This window comes from Phocoena phocoena, chromosome 5 (genome assembly GCF_963924675.1).
Source record: "Phocoena phocoena chromosome 5, mPhoPho1.1, whole genome shotgun sequence".
Classification (NCBI taxonomy): Eukaryota; Metazoa; Chordata; class Mammalia; order Artiodactyla; family Phocoenidae; genus Phocoena; species Phocoena phocoena.
This window is the reverse complement of record NC_089223.1, coordinates 126506929-126531259: the sequence shown is the minus strand read 5'-3', so window position 1 is coordinate 126531259 and position 24331 is coordinate 126506929. Positions and strand designations below refer to the sequence as shown.

Sequence of the window (24331 nt, the reverse complement as noted above, 5' to 3'; positions counted from 1 at the left end):
TCCCATTAACCCCCTTTAATCAGTCCCAGCTACTATATAAGGCAGAAGTTTCCTGAAGGAAAGTAATAGATTGTCAAGGATCAAACAAGGTGGCTCCTCTGATTGCTTCAGTTACACCTAATCTTCAAAACTAAACAGGAAGCGCAACAGACCAAGGCAGTCTATTATGCCAGTATGCATCTAACTTAACATCTAACGCAATGCCTTTTAATCAATCCCAGATTCAAAATCTAGCCAGACACGGTTTGCATTTTCATGGACTGGAAATCAGTGTTATATTATTATATCGCACATTAAACTTCCTGGCATATTGCCATAATCTAGTGAGTCGGGATTTGTACTAAACAACCATTAAGAGCAAGTTAATGCACTACCTAGATGCTATTATGCTAATTGACTTCTCAGAGGAGAAAGGTCGAGAGGAGTTAAGAATCACAGTCACCTTTATGACAGATAGAGGATGGATGATAAATCCAGCTAAAACTCAAGTCCAGCCCAATCTAAGAAATTCCAGGAGCAACAAGAGACATTCCTTAAACTGTGAGAAATAAGTTACTGTCTCTAACAAGCAAGAATCTCACAGCTAGGATTTGAGTTTTGGCAAAATCACATTGCTCCTATAAGAATATTGCTAGCCCCTATCACAAAGTTATCAAAAATAAATCTTATTTTAAGTGGGGTTCTGAGAATTAAAAAAAGATTTGCAGAGGATGGTGGCGCAGGGAGCCCAACTAAGACCTCATGATCCAGCTGCTCAGATTATTTAAGAATATTCACCTCCTAGAATATATGTAGATGTGAAGCCTTTGGGAGAAATCAAATAGGGCTACTCAGCAAGACCTCTTGGATTTGGACTTCAAAACTAAGAGGCAGCTGTTCATTAAAGCCCATTTGAAAGACAGCTGCTAGCTTGTTACTGGGTATTGGTCAAACTGCCCCCCACCACAGAAAAGCATCAAATAATTCTGAGGCTAGATATCAATCCTGCCTTGGACGATGCCAGAGAGATATTGAATAGAGAAAAGGCAGCATAGCAAAGTTGACTAAGAGGCAATGCTACATGGAAGAGTGCAGTAGGTGGGAAGTTTGGGGGGAGCGCACTGAATACGAGAGCATGTTGCTCACAGAGCCAATGAGACAGCCCTCCAAGGATCTCCCTTCCCTACACTGCTCAGTGGTCCAAGCCCTGTGATTCTTACCCCAGCCAAGACAAGCAGCTGCCTGGTTCACTAAAGGGAGTTCCTGCTTTGAGGCTGTGTTACTGTTTAGAAATTAGCAGCTATGTGCCTTGCTGATAGAAAAAACCTTGAGGGGAGAAGGAACAGGCAAGGCTGCAAATTTGGCAGAGTTGAGAGCTGCTAGTTTAGCAGTGGGAGAAGAACTGGGCTCCTGATCTCAGAGGAGCATTTGGATATTTGCAGACTCTGGGCTGTAGTCAACTTCAAATGCGTCCTAGATCATTAGACCATAGAGAATATCCTTATGTGGCACTCAATTAAGGAAATCTCTGTGGAAATTAAGAAGAATGTGGGTCATGTGGATGCTCACCAAAAAAAATCGGTTTCCAGCTCTGAAAAGAGACCGGAATTGTAAGGCAGATGCCTTAATCAGATTCCTGAGTTAGCTACCTGGGTTCTTAAAACCAGCAGGTATGGAGGTTTGGATACAGAAGCAACCTGTGTCTTCCCTAGCAGAGGTGAATGTTACATAATGACACCTGTAAAAACCTGTACCATAAAATCTGAAACAAACCAAATGGGATCCAGAATTTATTGAACAATGGACTCTAGTCACCACCCCTATAATGGGGAATGTGGTATAGGAGAAGTCATTTCTGCTGAGAAGGAATAGAATGATCCTATAATATTAACTAATACATGCTGTGTCAAATATTAATTTCTCTTCTACAGCTGTGTGGTGTAACAAAGAATTTGTAAGTTTATTTATACAATTAAATAAAAAGAAAGATTTATGCAAACAGTGATTCCCCAGGATGAGAAAGTATTTTGAGGAAGCTGAATTAAACCTCCCCATAGATACAACACCTATGGAAACTAACTGGCCAGAGAAGGCAGTGAATTTGGCCTCAGTAACTTATACTCAAATGCTTCCATCAACACACTGTAAAAAGGTTCAAATTCCTGTGGATAAAGGAAGAAAAAGAGTAACTGAGTTGGTAAAAGCAATTTAAAAGACGCATGAAGCAGCATGGTCATTGTTAAGGTATTCTGTAGAGGAAATTCTTGCACCTTCTAAGCTGCTGGCCCATGATCTGCTTCTCTCTGACCACCAAGGGAACATTCTCTGGGGAAAAAAAACCCACAGGTGTCCCAGTCTAATATTTTTGTAAACATAGTCTAAATATATTTAGGCTAAATAAATTTGCTAGTAGGAGTGCCCTTATCTGTGGAATTCTCTTAGCAAGATTATCCCTTGAATCTATGGATTTATAAGGCATGGCTCTGGGGAAAATGTCACATAGGCCCTTTGCCAATCTAAATACAAAATGGAGATGCTTCATAATTTAAACAACCCCTCGTTTGCTATGTGAGGTCAGACACAAATCTCATTTAAAGACCTCATCTATTACTGGCCAGAGAATGTATCCAATGCAGAAAGGAAATACCAAGATAGCCACACAGGATGGACTAAATTTCTCTTTGATTTGCATGAGCCTTTTGATTTTATATCCTTGAAATCATTAGTAAATCTGGAATAAGAACCTTTTATTTATTAGTAAATCTGGGTAAGACCCCTTAAATTATAAGTGACAGTGAATCCTTTCTGTTAGCTCTAGTATGCTAGCATTTATACCTAAGATGAGAGGATCTGACCATTTATACATATTTGCTTATATTAAAAATGGAAGTGTGAACTACAAACTATAAAATTTTTAATGGTTATTCTATAAGGGGGGAGAGGTGATGGGTTAGAGGGAACCAGAATAGAGGCCAGACTTCTCTGAGTATATCTTGATTCACAGATTTGAAGTTGAAACCTCAGAAGCATTAAAAGAATAAAAAATTCCCCCAAAGTGAAAGGGGAATGAAACCAATGAACCTAATTGTATCGAGTTTGGTGGCATAATACATAGAAACCACTTTAAAGTGGCTTTAAACATGGGAATTTGGCTGTATATCCTTGCTGGGATATACTCTAAGGTTAAAAAGAACAGCAAAAACAAAAATACCCTTTAAACTCTTGCTAGTAATCATACTGTCGTTGTATTGTTAATTTATTCAGAGTCTGTTGTATATTTTATGGGAAAAAAACAAATGAGAATGTTGAAATCACTGAAAACCACTTTGTGTTGTGTTAGAAGGGAAACAGATATAAAATGTATGAGATCAAGTAGCAAGTATCCATATGAAACCATGATGTATTTTTTAAAAGGACTAGAAAAATATACCCAACCCATTAGCAATGAGCACTTCTAGTGTCCAAATAGTGGTCTCTAAATAACATTTGCCACTAAGAGAAACCAAGACTTACTGGAGAAATGGCTAGCTCTATGTCTATAGCAAGCAATGCCCAAGATGAACCTGGAACATCTTGTCATACCAGAAAGCAAATAAGCTATTAATGACGACAAAGGTCATGTCAAAAGACTTAGAAAACAACTTAAAGAGACTCCACTGCCCAAAGGTGGAACACATCGAACATCAATGAGGAAACTGCAGTGAATTAATACACATAAAGTATTTTTAATCCATGAGTTCAGAAAGATACTTTAGAAAATCTCATTGGTCATCTTTGGAGACTGCTAGAGGACCAAGTATTCAGAAAACAGCTAAATCAAAGAAAAGAATCAAGCATTTATCTTGTAAAAACAGTTCTTCTTGGTATCCAAATAGTTGAATTGAGATAATTCAAAAGCTATAAAATATGGAAGTAAAAGCAAAACTGGATTATCACTCATGGATTTTGGCAATGTTCATCAATGGCTTCTAACATCACGAAATGGAGACAAGCAGGCATTATGCTTCTCCTGACAGAAGAATACTATAATACCATTTATGAAATATTCTTACCAATAATTGAACCTGGATGTAACCAAGCTTCTAGATGTAATTCACAGACAATACAGGAGACAGATGGGAGCATGGGAATACAATTATCAAAATCCAGACTGCAAAAAACTCTGTAATTTTCATAAAATGAGGAAAATATCTAGAATAGTGTCATAAATCATTGAGTATTTTCTCTTGTGTTGGATTTTGTGGTTTGTAACTGTGATACTTGTAATACCCACAGTCATTTCATATACAAAAAGGACAGATGTCTTTGAATCAAGATGACCTAAAAGATGGCAGAGCAAGAAAACCATATGTAAATAGAGCTAGAAACCCGATGACACTGTGAGACTGTCAACCTCTACATCAAACTACCAGAAGTATGCCATATATCCTTTTACTGTTTAAGGTAGCTTGAGTTGAGCTTACTTGTACTTACAACCCAAAGCATCTTAATTTATAGATTAGAAAAAGAGCTACATACCGTGGAAACGGACCACCTCCAATGAATATATTTAAAATTTGAGGCTCTATAACTCTGTAAGTCCTACCTATCTATCTCTCTATATACCTATCTATGTATCTATCTTTTTAAACTTATAAATAAAATTGAGGAATAAAGTAGAAGGCCATACTTCTTTCCTTAGTTTTTAAGCTGCATCAGAGACACATTTGAGTCTGAGATTCCCCTCCAAATCTTCTTCAGTCACTAATCGCTGAGAATCTTTTAGATATTAACTAGTTACCCAGAGGAAAATATTGTGAACAACCAGAGTGTTTAAAGCCTATGTTCTGTAAACACTCTAAATTGATAGATTTTGAACTTTTGTGACTAGATCCAAATTAAGGACAAAACTCTTGAAGCAATATATGTACTTAATAAATATAATTCATTCTTCTATTTTCAACTCTATTTAATTATTTATGGATTACAATCCACTATATAGATTCCATAATCTACTCCCTAAGGGTTTGCAACCTGCAATTTGAAAAGTCACTGATATAAATTAATTTACTGCATTATTTTTGACAGATGATCACCTTCTCAGAAAGGAAAACAGATGCATCGTCACTGTTGCAAACAGCAAAATACTAAGGACAGGAAACCAGATACTCACAACTTTTAGGTTTTCTGCATAAGTGACTATAAGATCATTTAGAATAAATTACTGCTAAATTTCTTCAGTTTCTGATACATGGAGATAAAAGGGTATTATAGGGCTTCCCTGGCGGTGCAGTGGTTAAGAATCCACCTGCCAATGCAGGGCACACGGGTTTGAGCTCTGGTCTAGGAAGATCCCACATGCCACGGAGCAACTAAGCCTGTGTGCCACGACTACCAAGCCTGAGCTCTAGAGCCCGCGAGCCACAGCTACTGAAGCCCGCGTGCCTAGAGCCTGTGCGCTTAGAAGCCCGTGCTTCTCAACAAGAGAAGCCACTGCAATGAGAAGCCTGCACACCACAACGAAGAGCAGCCCCCACTTGCCACAACTAGAGAAAGCCCGCACAAGCAACGAAGACCCAACACAGCCATAAATAAATAATTTTAAAAGACAAAAGGCTATATAGTTATTGCATGTTACTCAAGGGTACGGTTTGCTTGCCAAAGTTTTCATATCTTCTGAAGCTTGTCTTTGGATCTTTGACAAAATCCAAGTTAGTAAAAGCGTTTAGTATAGAGGCAGCCTGGGTTTTCTTCCTCTCTGATATTCTACTACACTGTGACTCATTCCCTACTCAGGATAAATCCTAAGAGATCTGCATTCAGATTAGCCACTAGTCTATTACCAAAGTATACCTGCTGCAATGACAATTTGCAGGTGTGACATTGCACTGCTGCCATAAATTGTACCCTAGAGGAGCCTGGGGGGAAAAATGTCTTTCTCTTAGTAAGTGGATTATTAAAAAGGAGTAACTTGAATACCCATCTTCTCTGCGAGTGTACCACAAAAAAGTGAAGGGCTTATCAACCTCTTTCTTCTTCTATGTTATTTTTATTTATAGAATCAGAGAGGAAAAGAACTTAGCTCTGTAGCTTTATATTACAGATGAGTAGTTAAGACTCACAGAGGCTGTAGTAAAGTTGACAAGTGCCCGGTCTCCAGAACCAAACTTCCTGGGTTCAAATCTACTGCTCCTTAGCTGTATGATCTTGGGCAATATGTTTAATATATGGTTCCTGAAAAATAATAAGTATTAGAAATTTTAATGAAAAGATTTGCACAAAATCAGGCAGTTAGGAGAAAAGCCAGGCCTATTGCAGGAATAGAGGACACTTGGTGTTTCTAAGGTATATAACAAAGCTTACTACTTGTGGTATTATCTTTTTTCTTCAGGCTATTTTTTCAAAGCTCATTCAAAAACATACATTTGTATTTAGCACATTTTTTACTGCTTCAAATGCTTCCATTTATAGTTTGGTTTTCTATGTCTGAAAAGCTATCTCTTCAAAAGATGTACTCCAGGCACTATAGTGCCTTAGGGCATTATTAGAAACATGGGTTTTCAGTGTACTATTGAATCAGATATACTACTTAATGGATATTTCAGGTGATAGGCTGTCAGAAGAAAATTAGTTTTTACTAAACTATGCATTCTCTGTGAGTTTTTTAGTATAAAGTAAAAAATTAACAGAAAAACACTAAAGCTCTCTCAATAGCCAATTATGTTATTACATATTACTGTAATTCATACAAATGGTCAAGTGTATATCATTTGACAATATTTTCTACTATTTCTCCTTTAAATTACATATTAGATTTATAAACATCAGGCATAAAATTTATGGATCACACTGTATGGAAAATAATATTTTAAGTACTATTTATCATGAAATTATAAAGTGAAATTTGTACAGAGACTCCTCACTTTTCATAGATAGATTTATAACTTCTAGTTTCTTATATTCTCCATACATGGGTCATCCTAGCTCTAGTGATAATATTTTCACTATTCCTTACATGAAAAATAATTGTTGGTGATAATAAATGGTTATAATAGTCAATTTTATAAATTTTTTTCCTATAGAGAAAAATTAGGACAAGAAGTGATCAGAAAATGGGTAGTGCCCACTGATTTAGTTATTTATTTTCCTTTTTAGTGCTTCTTTACTTTCTGGCCCTAGAAGATGCTCTAGACTTATCTTGTATTTTCCCCGAACTAGCCTTGTCAAGGTGTTAAGCCCCAAGTTTAACATCCCGTGCCAATAAATTTTTTCCCTTTCCAGCCATATATACTGCCTTCTCTAGTAGAATAACTAGATCCACTCCAACATGTACTTCCCTGGTTCCAGGTCCCATAACCTTTCAGTGAACACAGTACTTCTTCCCATGGCATGTACTTATTACTGCCGTTTCTGCTTGAGCCATGCTGCAATCTGACCCTCATTTTCAGTCTGGTGAGGAAATGGCATGTTTTGGCAAGTACTATTTCTGAGGATCTGCCGTAGGTGAGGTTTTGGGGGGAATGTCTAGGCAAGTTGAGGATGATTGCCTCTAACGAGGGTAAAGGAGCTGCTTCTGCTAGCCCGGAGGGTGAAGGAAAATCTGGGGTTCAAGATATGCCAGAACAGGCTCATCCATTCAAATGTCCTCATTCCAGGTCTCAGGGTCCCACTCTTTCCTTATGAGGCCCCTAATTTCAACACAGGAGTCAAAGCCGAGCATTCAGTCTCCTTTGCAGTATAGCTACCCTTACCAGTAAATCCTGAACTCGACTTTCCACACTTTCTGCCTTCCAGCTGCTGGAAATTCGGCTAATTCAAATGTTGATGTGCATTTTTCTGATGCTCACAAAGTGCCTCTAGTTTGTAGTTGGCTATTTTCATTTTTCAAGGTTTCCAAAGCCTTTATCAGAAAGCAGTCAACTCCACCTTCAATAGACTCCAGAGTTCCAAAGCAATTAGATCAGACAGTTCTGCTGGTGCAATTGTTGTCTAGGTGGGTAGACACATTCCTGGTGCTTCCCATTCCACCATCTTCTCAGAATCCCCTCCAAATTGTTACTTTTTATTAGTGGAGAAATAGCAAATGAAATTATTTCAACGTCCGAATTGTTTAAAGAAAAAAAGCAGTTAACTCCACAGTCCCTATTATTTCCACTGCTTCTATGCCAAGTGCTATCTATCACACTGATGTTTGACCTACACCTGGTCTTCAAGCCAGTCTACCACTGGTGAAAGTCTTAGTAACTGATGTTACACCAGGGTCATCACCACCACCAATGGGGTCCCTATCACTGAATGCCCCATGAGTGATACAGTTCCTGATTCCCGTCCTAACGGGCTACTTCTGAGGGCCACTTCAGGTAACAACTGACTTAGCCTGGGTTCCCCGTGAAGCGGACATGGGACAAGGGCTTGCATATAGGTTGATTTTGGTAAAGTAATTCCAAACAGCAGTAAAGAACTAGGAACAGTAAAATGGGAAATGAGGGAAAGGCAATATAAGTTGTGTTTTGATTTGGCCACTGCTGTGAGCAACTGGAGTGTGATCCTTTTAGGTGTCTTCTACAGAGCTGTGTGGAATCGACCTCTGAATTGTCAACCCGAGGGATGAAAGAGAGGAGTATTTATTCACCTACTCCCATCCTTCTTGGAAAAACAAATCCTGTATATTAACGCATATATGTGGAATCTGAAAAAATCGGTTTGGACGATCTTATTTACAAAGCAGAAATAGAGACACAGATGTAGAGAACAAACGTATGGATACCAAGGGGGAATGGGAGGGTGGGGTGGGATGAAAGGGAGATTGGGATTCACATATATACACTATTGATACCATGTATAAAATAGGTAACTAATGAGAACCTACTGTAGAGCACAGGGAACTCTACTCAATGCTCTGTGGTGACCTAAATGGGAAGGAAATCCAAAAAAGAGGGGATATATGGATACGTACAGCTGATTCACTTTGCTGGACAGTAGAAACTAACACAACATTGTAAAGCAACTATATGCCAATAAAAATTAAAAAAAAAAAAAGAGTTGTCCCATGAGGTGTTAGCTCCCTCTCACATCCAAGGTAGTTTATGCGCGAGACTGGCTAAATATACTTTTAGCCAGCCCAAGCTGAGGCAGCAGACAAGCCATGAGACAGGATGCTGTCAGTCCCCTGAGTCCAACTGGCTGCTGGAGTAAAATGTTAGGCTGAGAGGATGGGAGGTGGGTCAGGAGAGCTTCCTAATGCACAGTGGGGGTAAGTACCAAAATACAGTAATGTTAAACTCCTATGGAAACTTCAAAGGGCACAAGGAGATGAGCCTTGGGCTTTGAGGCATGAGCACAAGTGTTGAGGACTTACTGTAATTGCTCCACCATTTGCATCCTCTCTCTTTTTAAGTATCAGATTAATTAGTTATCAATATATTCACTATCTTCTGCCCGCAAAGCCTAACATTTTAAAAAGGAGGAAGAAAAGGAAGAGATAAACTTATTTTTTCTGTGGCAAAAAATTTTTTAAGGTTGAAAAAGAAGTATTTGGGGGCTAAAAATAAAAACTGTATTTCCCTCTGGACTGTGACTTAGTTTACTGGAGCTGAGAAAACGCATGAGAAAGCACCTGAATAAATACATGCACAGTGTAATCTATTTACGAGGCGAGAAGAGAGGATTTGCCTGATAATTATAGTGAACAATTCACAACCCAGCAAGGAAATGCATTTATGCATATCTTAAACAAAGAAAGGATATTCTTTCATGGTCCTAAAGTGGAAAAACAAATTTGAAACAGCTATGACAAACACCCACTCTCAAATACTAAGTTTCTATGGGGTGCATTGTTTGTATCTGACTAATGGATAAATTTTCCCTGAACTGCATGTTCCTTTCCAAAGAAAATGTTTAACATAATGTGTTTTTGCTTGCTTGGTATTAGAAGAAGGAAAATATTTCTTATCTAGAGAAAAGAAAGTCAAAAGATATTTTCAAAGCATCTAAACAGATAAAAGGAAGATACAAAGTGCAACATCCAAATTCAATCTTTACTATGGTTTTGATTGTATCTAGGATATTTGTGCTTTACTTTGCCCCCATATTATAAAGTTCTCATTTATATCTGAACCTGTGATGCAGGTACTCCACATTCTCATTAACTCTTGGTATTGTCAGTCATTTCCAATTTTAGCCATCGTGTGAATTTTTAATTTTGGTTATTTAGTGGTATCTTGTTGCGTTTTGTTTGTTTGTTTGTTTGTTTTTGTGGTACGCGGGCCTCTCACTGTTGTGGCCTCTCCCGTTGTGGAGCACAGGCTCCGTGGCCATGGCTCACAGGCCCAGCCACTCCGCGGCATGTGGGATCCTCCCGGACCGGGGCACGAACTCGTGTCCCCTGCATCGGCAGGAGGACTCTCAACCACTGCGCCACCAGGGAAGCCCCTTGTTGTGGTTTTTATTTCCATTTCCTTGGTGATAAGGGAAGTTGAGAACCTTGCTATACTTTCTACTTATTGCCCTTTTATATATTTTCCTCTGTGAAGTGTTCGTTCAAGTCTTTTGCTCTTTAATTGGCTTGTCCTTTTATTACTGATTTGTAGGCATCCTTTATGTATTCTGGGAAGAGTCCTTTATCAGATATATCTATTTTAAATATTTTATCCCGATCTGTGGCTTGCCTCTTCACTATCTATTTTTTCTAATTCTTTTTTTTAAATCGAGGTATAGTTGATGTACAATATTACATAAGTTTCAGGTGTACAACATAGTAATTCACAATTTTTAAGGTTATATTCCATTTATTGTTATAAAATATTGGCTATATTCCCTGTGTTGCATAATTTATCCTTTTAGCTTATTTATTTAATACATAGTAGTTTGTACCTCTTAATCTCCTACCCCTAACTTGATCCTCCCCCTTTCCTCTCCCCACTGGTAACCACTAGTTCGTTCTCTGTACCTGTGAGTCTGTTCAGTTTTTGTTATACAGTAAGTCACCTATATACCAATCTTCAAGTTGCAAACTTTCAAAGATGCAAACGTGCCCAGAGAAAGGACGAAGACAGACAGAGGAAGAAGTAACTGAAGAACTGAAGAGATTCATGATGCAGGAAATGACAAGGGGATTTTCTTTATTTGAGGAGGCACTGTTATTTTTTGAGGCATAGGAACTGAATGTAGAACATTACACAAAGGTTGCAGCAGCCGTTCAGGATGCAGTCCAGTGCTACCGCGTCATCTATGGTGAGAAAAAAAGAGCTACTACCCAGACATCACTGGATCGTTTTTCCAAGAGGGTAGATAGAATTGAATCCAGCAAGGGACCAGAACCTGTGCCATCCGCGTCAGGTGTGAGTGAAATTGCAGCTTGCCCTCCATCTCCTATTGCTGTCGATCCTTCAGCTCTACCATCTCCCACCTCCTCTCCCTCCTCCAGTCAGTAACCCTTCTTGCCTGTTCACTTGATGCCAGCCCCTGTATGCCACCTGTTGTACTGTGTACTACTGTACTTTTCAAGGTACTGTACTGTAAGATTAAAACTGTTTTCTTTTTGTTTGTTATGTATTATTTGTGTGAAAAGTATTATAAAGCCAATTGTGTTAGTCGGGTACCTAAGCTAACTTCGTTGCATTTATGAACAAATTGGACTTCTGAACACACTTTTGGAACAGAACTCGTTCGTATATAGGGGACTTACAGTGTATTCACTAGTTTGTTTTATTTTTTAGATTCCACATATAAGTGATATCATACAGTATTTGTCTTTCTCTTTTTTCACTAAGCATAATGCCAAGTCCATTCATGTCATTGCAAATGGCAAAATTTCCTTCTTTTTTAAGGCTGAGTAGTATTCAACTGTATATATATATACCACATCTTCTTTATCCATTCATCTGTTGATGGACACTTAGGCTGCTTCCATATCTTGGCAACTGTAAATAATGCTGCTATGAACACTGGGGTCCATGTACATTTTTGAATTAGTGTTTCCATTTTTTTTCAGATATAGATCCCCAGGGGTGGAATTGCTGGACTGCCTCTTTGCTTTCTTAAATGGAAGCTTTTGACAAACAGAAATTTTAAATTTTGATGAAGTTCAATTTCTCATTTTTTTCTTTTTTAGTGATTTTTATGTCCTGTTTGAAAAAAATCTTTGTCTACCCTTGAATGTGAAGAGTTTTTCTAGAACTTTTTTCATTTCACCAGTCACATTTAGGTTAATTTTCCTGTAGGTTGTTAGGTAAGTTAATTTCTTTTCATGTTTTTCCAGTTATTCCCGCACAATTTGTTGAAAAGACTACCCGTTCCCTTTGTCAAAAATCAATTGACTATATGTAGTTCTTTTTCTGGTTTCTTTATTCTGTTCCATTGATATATTTGTCTAAATCTATGCAAGGTCATATTTTCTTCATTATTGAAGCTCAATAAGTCTTAAAGTCAGGTAGTACAAGTCCTCCAACTTTGTACTTTTTCAAAATTTTTTTGGCTATTTCAGGTCCTTTGCATTTCCATATAAAATTTGAATCAACATGTCAATTTCTACCAAAAAAAAGCCTTCTGGGTTTTTTAAAATGGGATTGCATTGAATCTATAGATTGATTTGTGGAAACAAATTAGGCAGTTTATATTTTCTCTTTATAAAGAGATCTGTAGGTAGCAGTCCAGATATGACATGTTACTCTATTGTGCTGTTTGGAGCCCAGGCTCCTTTATCTTGCTACTGAGCTATTCTTGGGTTGTCTCCTCATTAACACAATGGAGCAAGCATGTTACCTCGGGTATCAATTCTATAATTCAGGAAAAAGGGAGAGGGGAGGCAAAGGACAAAAGGTACATGGCAGCAGAGTCCTTCATCTGTGAGGCGTCTTTTCTTGAAGGCCCATCTAACACTGTATACTTAAATCTCGTTGACCTAAACTGTTTTACAGTGCCATTTCTACCTGCAAAGGAATATGAGTAAATGTAGTTTTTGAGAAAATCCCCTAAAAATTCAAGCTATATAAGAGTTAGCAAAGAAGAAGAGGAAAAACTATATCGCTGGATAGGCAGCTAGGTATCTGTACAAGTAATAAAGGTTCTTATTCTGTAAGACTGCTAATCTCTGAGTTAAGAATGGTGGTAAAGGACCAGGTCTGGTGGAGAAGTTCATAGATAATCTACTAGATGGCTTCAAGCTATGAATTGTAATACAAAATTGGAAAATTATGGACCAGGAGTGTTTGATGTTTATAAAATAAAATGAAGACATTTTGACATCTTGTTTAACAGCATTAAGAAAATGTCATTTATTTGTAAATGAAAGCAGAATCTGTTGGCCGAATTCAAGACTACTTCATTCCACTTTCTTCTACAGAAGAAAAATAGTCATAAGACAGAAAATACAGCTAATTAAGTAGCACATGTATTTTAATAATGCCTTAACAGATGTGCACCTCCTGTTCAACTGAAATATGTCATTGTTTTCTATTCATTTCAAAAATGGACACAGGAGTCTGAGTAAAGAATTATTATACATTACTATGGAGTTCAAAAATGTACAAATAAGATATTCAGTCATAAGCTGGCTGAGGTTTAGGGGAGTGGGAAGAGAAATATTGATTTTGGTTGACAGAGTCCGGGATATGTGGGGTGATGGTGCTGCAAGGCAGATGGTAGAGCCCCTTGGCATGATGGCTCCTGGACTAAGTGACTCCAAGAAACATTTTCACTTTATAGATAAAATCATACATGAACTTTCTAATTTCTTGTTAATTCATACACAATTTGCCACAGAGATACTGCATACTTTCACTGACCTCTATGAAATATTTATTGTTGAAATGTGTTCATGGTGTCTTGAAAGAGATTATACTTATTATTAGTTTACCTTAAAAGGTACAGAGAAGAAATGATTGATGTGGTCATCTACTATACTCCTACACATCAGGTTTCTCTGTTAGCCACAGGTCTGACTCTGGTTGTTTCCACTCTTCTCCAAGCAGTGTGTTAAAACTGAAAGGCTTGAAGTATTCCAGATGATGGCTAAATGCAAAGAAAAAGATGGTTGGAATTGAAATGAATTATGCATTTGTGAAAAAGCTGTCCTGAAGGGCTATTTATTTTGTTATATCTGTTATAGGACATTCTATTTTAAGAATATCAAAGGTAAGATGTATTCTACATGTACAATTTTCTCACTCTAGCAATCATTCAACTCTGAAAATATTCACCCATATCTCAAAGCACTCTCCTTTCAGTTCTGCAGATAGCTCCCTCACAGCTGAAGGGAGAAATAAAAACCAACCCTGAAAACCTGACTCATTCCATCTAGCCTTAAACAAATCATATTATACTCTTACAGATGTTTTCATATTCAAACTTTGATGATTTGTATCAGTTATGTAAATAACTGTTTTTTTAAAGGTTTCAGCTCAACAGATCAAAGAACAGACTCCTTTGCCAAAGCAAGGCAGGTTTATGTAAAAGAGGGTTAATTCTAGTTCTTTTCTTTCTAGGAAAACCATTTAACCATTAGGAAGCTTTCTATTGTGGTTTAATGAGAGAAAGGTTAGCTAACATGCTGCAATGGAACCCTGCTCTGTAGGAAATCATTCTGCCCTAGCCAATGGCATAATCATACTTTTACCTAGAGTAAGCCTCCGATAACCTATACGTAGGAAGCCTGAATACAGGAATACACTAGCTTGTGAAGAGCCAGAGAAACATGCCATCTTGATATGTGAGCCCTGGGTGAGTTACATCTAGATTCCTGTCCTACTCTGTCCATCTGGCCAGGCGGGGCCAGTTTTAGTCAACCCAGATTAAGCAGTTAAGAAAACGACAGTGAAGGATAAGAGAAAGAAAGGGAGAAAGAGGCTTTCCTAGAAAAGCAAGGGGAAAAGGGAAAAATGCATCTGGCAGAATAAAGGAATAAGCTAGAAGAGATAAAGAGTCAAGCACAGCAGAGTAAGAGCACGACAGGAAGGGCAAGGGAGAAGGAGAACAGTGCAGCACTTTCCAAGGGTGAAAAGGCAGCGAAATCTGTGTACCAGAGTACAAAGCCCACTACGATGTCTCTGTTAGGCTTTTCTAAACACGCAGACTCACAGACTATGTTGGCCACTTGAGTACGCGCTATAGCTATAGTGCGGGAATCTCAGCTTGCCCCAGGACAGAGGCTGGCTTTCCTCCCTGAGCTGGTAGTGTTTGCAGCAGTCCATGAAGGCTGGCCAGGGCTACATTCTCCTTAAGTGACAGCTTCAGGTGCAAAGAGATCAGACTCAAAATGGGAAAGCATAGGAGATCTCCTGGCTTGTATGCCCGCTGTCCAACAGGAGACAGTATTTCTTGCAATAACTCCCTAGGTATAGCTTCCAGGGTCCCCACAGAGAACATTACTGTTAAAGGGAAATCCCAAAGCTGTGCTGTCTCCATCTATGCTGCCTAGAAATAGAGCTGACATTTTTATCCTTATGAGGTTACCAGGAGAAGAGAACTAGAGAGTTGACTTAATGTCAGATTCTCAAGCAGCAAGGGGAAAGGATTTGCTCTTTGCAAAACCCTTTGCTCACACCAGGAAAAACAGACGCCTCTGGCCGTTTCGCTCTGAAAGGGATCATAAATAAACTTACAACCACACTTCTATGCCAGTTGTAGTAATACTCACTAAGCAAGACTTTTCTCACACTGCCATGGAAATCTAAGTGCTCTACTGACAGCAGTGAGAGAGACTGTCCAAAGTCAGTCTGCCAGATACTCACTGAAGACCATCAGGACACATAGAACTCTACTTGGTGCTTTTACACGTGTCTTCTTTGACGAAAACATGTTACTACTACTCTACCAAGAATTAATTTTTAAAAACTGTTATAGTTGGGACATATTTACATTTATTTTCTACTTACAAATCAGGTTTTTGTCCTTGCCGCAGCTCATGTGGAAGTACAGGGTAAAGAGCTTCATAGCTTCTTTTATCTTTTGATCCATGAATTGCAAATGAATTGAATTTTGTCACATTTGGTGGAAAATAACTCCAAGGAAGATAAGCTCTACCTTCCCATTTTGTCTCTCCTCTGGACGCTTTGAATGATAGATCAAGTTCTTGCTACAGAAACAACATGTGAAACACAAAAGGTAAATTCATATTTATAATAATATTTAAATATGTATATATTAACATTAAAAAATCTATCTTATACACTTAAGGATTTTGTCTTATATTTTTATTTACTTACTTTCCATACATTTCTTTTTCCAGAGAGTAAAAGCACCAAATGCTGTCCATGGCTGTCAAAATTAAAATTCTTCATGAGTGTTTGAAATAAACATTATTATCTTCACTATCCTTCATATCTGCCATGTGTATGCTTGTAACTAAATTTCCAAATAATTAAAAGATGCAATATGAATATTGGGTAATTACAGGGACAGCCAGCGTGTTCAGTTACTTAAAAATGGCTTCTTTGAGTTTAACACTTTCCAGGCAATTGCCGTCAAATGCATAAAGCTACACGTGTTCAGACTCCTTTTTATATTCTTTAAATAGGAAACTATATGAAATACTTCAATTGGTTAGATGCTCCAAAGTATGCAAAGGGGGCGGGGTATCTGGAGTTCATAATAAAACTCGTTTCAAAAATGAAAGTATCCTAAGGGAAGCTGGCACCAATTTCCAGGTCAAAATCCAACAAACATATTAAAGGTTATTTCTATAAGAAAACTGTCTTGAAGCTCATTACGAAGATGGAAGATAAAAATACAGATTGTCTAAAACTACTTAACAGGTTGAAGACTTTAATTTGTAACTATTTTCTCATACAACTGTCCTCGACCTATCTGCCTGCTGTGTTTTCCTGCTTTCAACCATTAGTTCTGATACTGATGTCACATCTTCAAGGAGAAGCACAACATACTCCCAAAAGAGAATTCTAATAAGAGGGCATAGTTGGGATTATCCATGTCAGTAAGAATCAAAGGATTTCAAATAGTTACATGAAGCAAATTTACGGTCTCTGGAAAAGACTATATCTAAACATTTTGACACAGATGGTCTGTTGGGAGCTTTTCAGGAAGGATTTCCTTCAAGAAACTAGTCTAACAGAAAACAAGTATTCTTTTCCATTTAAAAGTTCCCTGCTTCCTTTTATTGTTATTATGCAACCTTAAGAATACCCTAAGAACAATAAAAGTTCTTAAAATTTCAAACAAACATATTCAAGTTGCTTTCCTAGAGGTTAACTGTCACAGGAGTTGATTGCCTGAAGCAAAACCATGATTCTTGATTATTAACTGTCCTGATGTATCTAAAAACAAACTTTTAGAATTTATTAATTTTATACATTATGGTTATTGAATAATTTCCTAACAAAAGATAATCTAATTATCTGATGTATCTTATGCTAAGTCATCACTTTATAAAAATAAACTGATATTATCATCTAAAAATTTAAACTAAGGATGTAACTTTAGAATTCTAGCAGATTCAAGTTCTTGACTATCTTCTAGACAAGTTGTAAACCTATTTGCCTTAGCTTCCTCATGTGTATGGTGAAATTTTCTTACCTCACATTACAGTTTATGAGAATTAATCATATTTTTCAATAAAAGATTTTGGCATATTAGTTGAAGGGTAACAAAGATATATAATTACTCTTCTGAAAAATATAATTGTGAACAGCTATATTTTCCACACTAGCATTAGCAAGAAATCAAAATAAGGGAAAAGAAAATGATATCTAAAATCTCATTGAAATCAATTGTTTGGGACTCTGCTCAGTCTACAAAAGGACAAAGGCTACTAGATAACAGATGCTGAGAAGTATTTAAATGTCATTTTAAATGAGTAATGGAATTATAAAGAAATTTTTCATTACTAAATATTAACTTAAAATTTCTTATAATTTAGATAACAGGTAGGTATAGATTTACTTTTTGACTTCTACAGGAAAAAAACTGCCAACCAGGTGGAGTTCCCAAGGACAAGTTAAATTTGTACAAAAAGAGTCCAAGGTTAATATTTTTCATAAGTCTAGGAAAAGCCATGTGTGATTTAGTTTTTATCCTTGGCACTGAACATAAAGTGACATAGTATACACTCAGTAAATGAATGATAAATAAAGGAAGGAATACATGAATACATAATTATGTAATATATAAAATTAAAGTTTAATCTAGTTATTAAAAGAATCCCCTAAAAGAAACATTTTCATAAAGTAGTTCACTTCGTTATACCTATACGCCTCCCTTTATTTCTAAATAGCGAATATATAATAATGCAAATTTAGAGTAAATAATGAATATGCCTCTCTTTATTTCTAAATAGCTAATATATAACAATGCAAATTTACAGAGTAAATAATGAAAGAGTTTTATACTAATTTTTCATTTTGCAAAAACACATTCAAATTTATTAGAAAACCAACTACATTAGTGAATTGAAAATAGTATCAACATAATATTTTTAAAACCTTATATATTCTACATTATACATTTACTTGAAAATAAGGAATTATACATAATTCAGATTAATTCAAATTAGCATTCTGACTAGTTAACTAGAATTAGTGAGCTTTTACTATATCCATGATATATAATTAGAAAATAATGTATTCAAAATATGTAGTAGTGAGTTAGAAGAAATATTTTATACTTACGGACAAAGTTCAACTTCTAAATACTGTTCAGTTATGTCATTCAAGAAAAATGCTTCCACAACTTTTGAAAACAGAGATATGACATATTGAGAAACTTAATTTTGCTTCAACAATAAATAATTTGTTTATACCTTTAGAATATAAAGTGAATTAATGCATTATTTTTAATTAAAGCTATATCACCACTAGGAAAAGGGGAAAATAAAATAAATAGACATTGCCTGGAAGAAAAAAATACATAGAAAATAAATCATTTTTCCCCCATATCAGATTACCATAAAATAAAAATATCAATGAAGCCTAGTGCTGGTGAGGTTGTAAAGAAATGAACATATCACACAGACTCTGAGCTAGTTATCTTCTTCTAGGAATTTATCCTAAGGAAATAATCACACAACTGAAAAAGAAGTAAGATGCTATTCATCAAAGTACAGTATTACTCAAAAAGAAATGGTCTAAATTGTTATCTCCTGTTATATAAATAAATATCCTATTATATAGGAGACCTGTTAAATAAATTATGGAATCTGTGTATTCCATGTGATAGAATATAATGCAGTCATTAAAATAAAATATACAGTTAAATATTTTTTGATATAGGAAGATATCCATGATATTTGGTAAGTAGGCTGCAGAGCAATAACCAAATGCACATGAAACAAAAATGTGCACATATGCCTGTGCCTAGATGCCTGCAAAACATGCACAAGAATGTTATGGTTGGTTATCTCTGACAGGTGGAATACAGGTTGGGTGATTTTTCTTTATAATTTCCTGAAATTTTCTGAGCATGTTTATTTAAAAAACTGTATAATTATAAAAATGACACATTTCTTTTAAATTATTAAAAGAACATAAACATATATCTAAGTAAAAAGTCAAAGTCCTTTTCTTCCCACTTTGCTCTAAAACCTATCAGACTTCTTCTGTCCTTCCATAATCTATTTTACCTGCATAGATTAAAAAAATATATATGGAATCATTTTCTGATTACAACTTGCTTTTTTCACACACACACACACACACACACACACACACACACACAACTGTACAGCATATAGATACCTAATTCTTTTTAATTACTGCATAGTATTCTTCTATAGAATGTTATGATTTATTCACATAATTCTTTATTGATAGACATTTAGGTTGTTTCTAGTTTTCCATGTGTTATTTTTATAATAATAAAATATCTAAGATATAGATATAGCCCTATCCACAACTCAGAGTCTTACTGTTCCTTTTAAAGTCTTTTACCTATGGCAAGGATGGTAGGATAAAGAAGAGATAATAAATGAGAGAAACATTTAGGAGGTGAAACTGACAGGACTTAACAAATAAATCCAAATATGGAGAGTGAGAGAGAAGGATATCTTGGAAAGATCTCACATTTCTACATTTGGTGATTCGATGTATTATAGTGCGATTGATTGAGATTGGGCAATTAGTGAAAGAAGCAAGTTTATGAGAGAAGTGGATGCGTTGAGTTTAGGACTTGTTGGGTTTGGTGTCTATAGTACCTCCAGTAGATAACTCACATTAGTGTGTACACCAAAAGGAAGCTGGTATATACAAGTTCTATAACAATAAAAGACAACATATGTTTAACATATGATAGATTAACACTGGCAAAATGCATACTATATAGATGGTACAGAGAAGGTAGATGTTAGTATGGACTAGGAGAGTCATCAAAGGTTTCTTTGAAGAAATGAAACCTGAATTAGACCTTGAACAATGTGCATTAGAGGCAGGGGGACTCGACTGAGAAAAGGTACATGAGTGAGAATATGCACGAATGAGACTATTAGCCTTTTGGAATTCAAGAACTTTTGGTTTAATTTGATAGCTTGATTCAGGAGTACCCTGGAAGCTTATGGGAAGGGTTTGAACCTTATCTTAGGGACAGGAATGATTTGTAATCTAGGAAATGGCATCATAAAGATTATTTAAGAAAGATAAGTTTGGTGGCTTAATTAGGATTCATTAGAAGGTGATCATACAGCAAACCTGAAACTGGAATTTCATGGCCGGTCTTTTAGCTCTCACTTAATGTGTGAGATTACTTGCCAGTATGAAATAAAAACTACATTTCATGTTTAAGTTAATGGTGTTTTCATAATAAGTGAAACACCCCGAAGCTTCCATAAAGAAGGTTTATAAGGTTAAAGTGGCAATTTGAAGATACTTAAGAACAAAACAAATGCTGAACTCAGAATAGGTAACAGGAGTAAAGGAAGGAAATATAGCAGCAATTAAAAAAATCTGGATTTGTAATTGCCATTTTTCACTGTTCTAGTTATATAGTCGAAGTCACATAGGTAACGGGAAAAAGTCAAAAGAGTGCGAGATCGGTAGGAAATATCAGAAACTGCACATGTCAGTTGCTCAGAAGCACTCACTTCCTTACAGCAAGATAAAATAATAGTTCTATGAAAGGTTATTATAAAAAGATTTATGTCTGCAATAAAATACAGGACTTCCACTTACCTTCATAATCCCACAGTTCATTGAAAGGCTTTCCTGGTTCTCCTAGTGGGGCTGGAGGATCATTGAAAAATGGAGCGCTGACTTCCATCATCACTCCTCTATCACCTGGATTCAGCCTGACAAACACTGGCTCATGCTTCACTGGAAAACCATCCCAAGTGTGTTCAATTTTAAAATCCATTTGAAGACGCTAATGGGAAAAAAAATAAAAAAAAAAAAACCTCTTTAACAATTTACAAATGTTTCCTTTAGAAAGAAATGAAATGAAAATTTCAAAGCCAAATTTCAAAGGTAGGAAGGCAGCAGAGTGACAAGAACAAGGTTCTGAGAGTCAAAAGGCCATTTGTGTTATGGCAAATCATGGACATGGAGTTCTATTATAAAATAGGTAGTTGGATCCTAAAAGCTTTAAGACTTTAAGTCTAGATCCACCTCGAGTTACCTACTAAAGAGTGTATCAAAATAGTTTTCAAGAACTGTAATTAAATCCACTGCAAACTGTTCATGTATTTAACAACTCTAAGCACTATGAGTTTATATGCCATCCTTTGTCTTATTGTAAAATGTGCAGATGAATTACTGGATCCCCTGGGAATCAAGATCTTTATAGTAAAATTCAATTTGATTTCCCAAAATCTCTATAAATGAGTGCAAGCATTGCTGTTAGCACCTGTTCTTTTGGCTAAAACTTTTCTTTTTGGGGTGGGAGTGGAGGGGTCTTCAACCATTTGAAGGCAGGCAGAGTTTAATATTGTCTTCCCTAGTCTCAGGGTATGGTTTTCCCTAGCCTTTTTAATTTTTGATATTTCAAGTGTTAAATGACCATTTGCTCAGTTAATCCCTTTTCTCCAATTGAAATATGGGAACAAAATCTGCTATCATTTAAACTATGAAATAGACTAAGTACATCTGATGCAAGCAGTATTTGCATTTTAAATTGTTACTCTAAGGATTAAATGGAAGGACATAGTATTATATTAATAAAATTATGTTTTGTTGAACACTATGGATCAAACACTTTATAAACATTATCTCATTTAATTTCACAAAAACTTGTAGAGGAACTATTATTATCCTCATTACAAACAAAGAAACAGACTTGTCCAAGGTCAAATAGCTAATAAATCAAGAAACTGAACCAATGTCAGCCATGCTTTCCCAGATGAAGACATTTCAGAAATCTGCAAACAGATGAAAACCTTATTTTGGGAATGATGGATTCCCCTAAATTATACTAGGTCCTTACGTCTTGTCCAAAAGATAACCTTGATTGTAAATGATGGTATTTCCAGACTAATTTCGCTTACCTGAAGTCACTGAATGCATTTCCTTGCTTCATGTGATTTTTATTGCAAGTAATAAAGTTTTACATTTTGAATAAATTTATTTCTTAACATTTTTTTTAGGTTTATTGACGTATAATTGACAAAAATTATAGATATTTAAGGTATACAATGTGATGGCTTCATAAAATTATACTTCAATAAATTTATTTCAACAAATATGTACTGAATACCTACTATGTGCCCAGCACTGGGAGATCCAAATACGTAAGTTCTGTGTCACATACAGAATCCAAGATCTCCAAAAACCTTTTTGTAAAGTATGTAGCTTTTCTCAGTTTTCACTATATGCTAAGAAATTTTAATAGATAACTTCTAAAATTAAAAAATAGTTCTGGTATTGCAACTAACGGCATTTCAGAAGAGGATACGTCCAGCAATTTATATTCTCCAACACTGAAGTAAGCTCAGTGCGTGATAAGACTGTATAAACTGATTCTGACTTATGTGGCATTGAGTCCTGATTTGCCTGGAATAAAATACCTCAATAATAAATTTATTTTCTTTAGTTGAAATATCAAGGCACATTCTGCAAAACAAATATATCACCCTCTACTACAAATTTTGGTACGTAATTACCCTCTTGCAGCATACAAGAAGAAATAAGAATAAATCAAGATGTTAGAAATGCTGATTAAATCTGATTCTGGCACCAAGATGCTATGCTCCTAACTTAGGGCTTGACAATTCTTGACAATCCTGGGAAAATATAGCTCAGCGACTAGGAAGTTTTGGTTGATTCACTAATTCTCCATGCAACCAGCATATCCACAGAAAAATGCTGCACACATTAAAGGGATCCCTATCCTATATCAGTGGGCTTCCACCATGGAATTTTCAACTCCCAGTTCTTTTAGGCCATCATCTCTATGTCTAAATGGAATTAAACCATATGCAGTGATGTGCTCCTAAAAATGGCCTGTCATTTCCATGCACACATGATGGGTCATGTCAGAGTACGACTTCAAATTACTTCAAAATGTAATCTAACTGGAAGATAAGAAGAGATAAATGATAAAAGCAGAGCTACTCTTGTTGGCAGTACAAGGTACTGAAAACCTGAGTCTTTCTACTGGTTCTTTCTGCCTTTTCTAAGATTTCTTTGAATATTGCCTGGAAATTACTGCAAGAAATATCAGCTAGACTTCCACTAGTAGGGAAGAGTGCCATGGCTGACATGCCCAAGGGTAGAATATAATTTTGGCTTTTTGCATAAAATGACCTTAGTTTCTTATCAGAACAACAAATTTATTAATTTGCTTAAAGAACACTCACGTCAATCTAAGCATGCATAATATAACAAAATCAACCTAAAAATTATAGGACTGCTCACTAGTTTACAATCTAATCTAAAGATAACATGGACCCAGACAGAGGCAATTGATTTTCAGCTCCCTTGGGACACATAGGATTGTGGAGGCTTTACCCCCACCACCTTTCAATTTTCATTGTTTGCACACGTGCTCATATGAAGTAGAGACAATTCGTTTATTAATGTCTTTTACAACCTGGGCTAGTGGGCATCCATGCAGCATTCCATTCCCTGCCACTCTCTATTGCCCATACACTGCTGTTTTGATTCACAGCACTTACATTACATGACATATTGTACTTGTTTTATTTCTCCGCATCCCTAGCTAGAATGCCTGTAAGTAACAGGAACTTATTATTTATTTGTGGAGTGAATAACTGTTCTAGTCTCTGGATCTAAAATTTCATGATTCTAAGATTTTATGCAGGAGAAATCAACTGTTAGTGGTATCACTATCTCTTTCAACACTACATACTAGAACAATGGCAAATAACTAAGATAAGACATCATATCTAGAAATTTCCTTTCAAATTAGTTTATCAAAGGTTTATTAGCTACTCACTCTGTTTCGGGCACCATAGCAGGTGCTGGAGAAATAAAGTGTAAGA

The 24331-nt window shown here is 36.2% G+C and overlaps 1 protein-coding gene across 1 annotated transcript; it reads right to left on the bottom strand.

The window, feature by feature from the left end:
* Positions 1 to 13845: 13845 nt before the first annotated feature.
* On the bottom strand, positions 13846 to 21249 carry C5H4orf33 (chromosome 5 C4orf33 homolog). Its single transcript, XM_065878235.1, has 5 exons — positions 21069 to 21249; positions 18579 to 18639; positions 16161 to 16212; positions 15831 to 16030; positions 13846 to 13968 (listed from the first exon to the last, which is right to left on the bottom strand). Exons 1-5 carry the CDS (start codon positions 21247 to 21249, stop codon positions 13863 to 13865), a joined length of 600 nt encoding a protein of 199 aa, XP_065734307.1. The 3' UTR covers positions 13846 to 13862.
* Between the last annotated feature and the right edge of the window lie 3082 nt (positions 21250 to 24331).

What these genes read in the sequence shown, in the direction of transcription:
- C5H4orf33 (XM_065878235.1), bottom strand. Translation starts at nt 21,249, where the DNA reads ATGGATTTTAAAATTGAACACACTTGGGATGGTTTTCCAGTGAAGCAT. An exon ending in GAAAAAGAAATGTATGGAAA is followed by an intron (nt 16,031 to 16,160) that starts GTAAGTAAATAA and finishes TTGTTTCTGTAG; the next exon opens with CAAGAACTTGATCTATCATT. An exon ending in CAAGGACAAAAACCTGATTT is followed by an intron (nt 13,969 to 15,830) that starts GTAAGTAGAAAA and finishes CTTTGCATTTAG; the next exon opens with CCATCATCTGGAATACTTCA.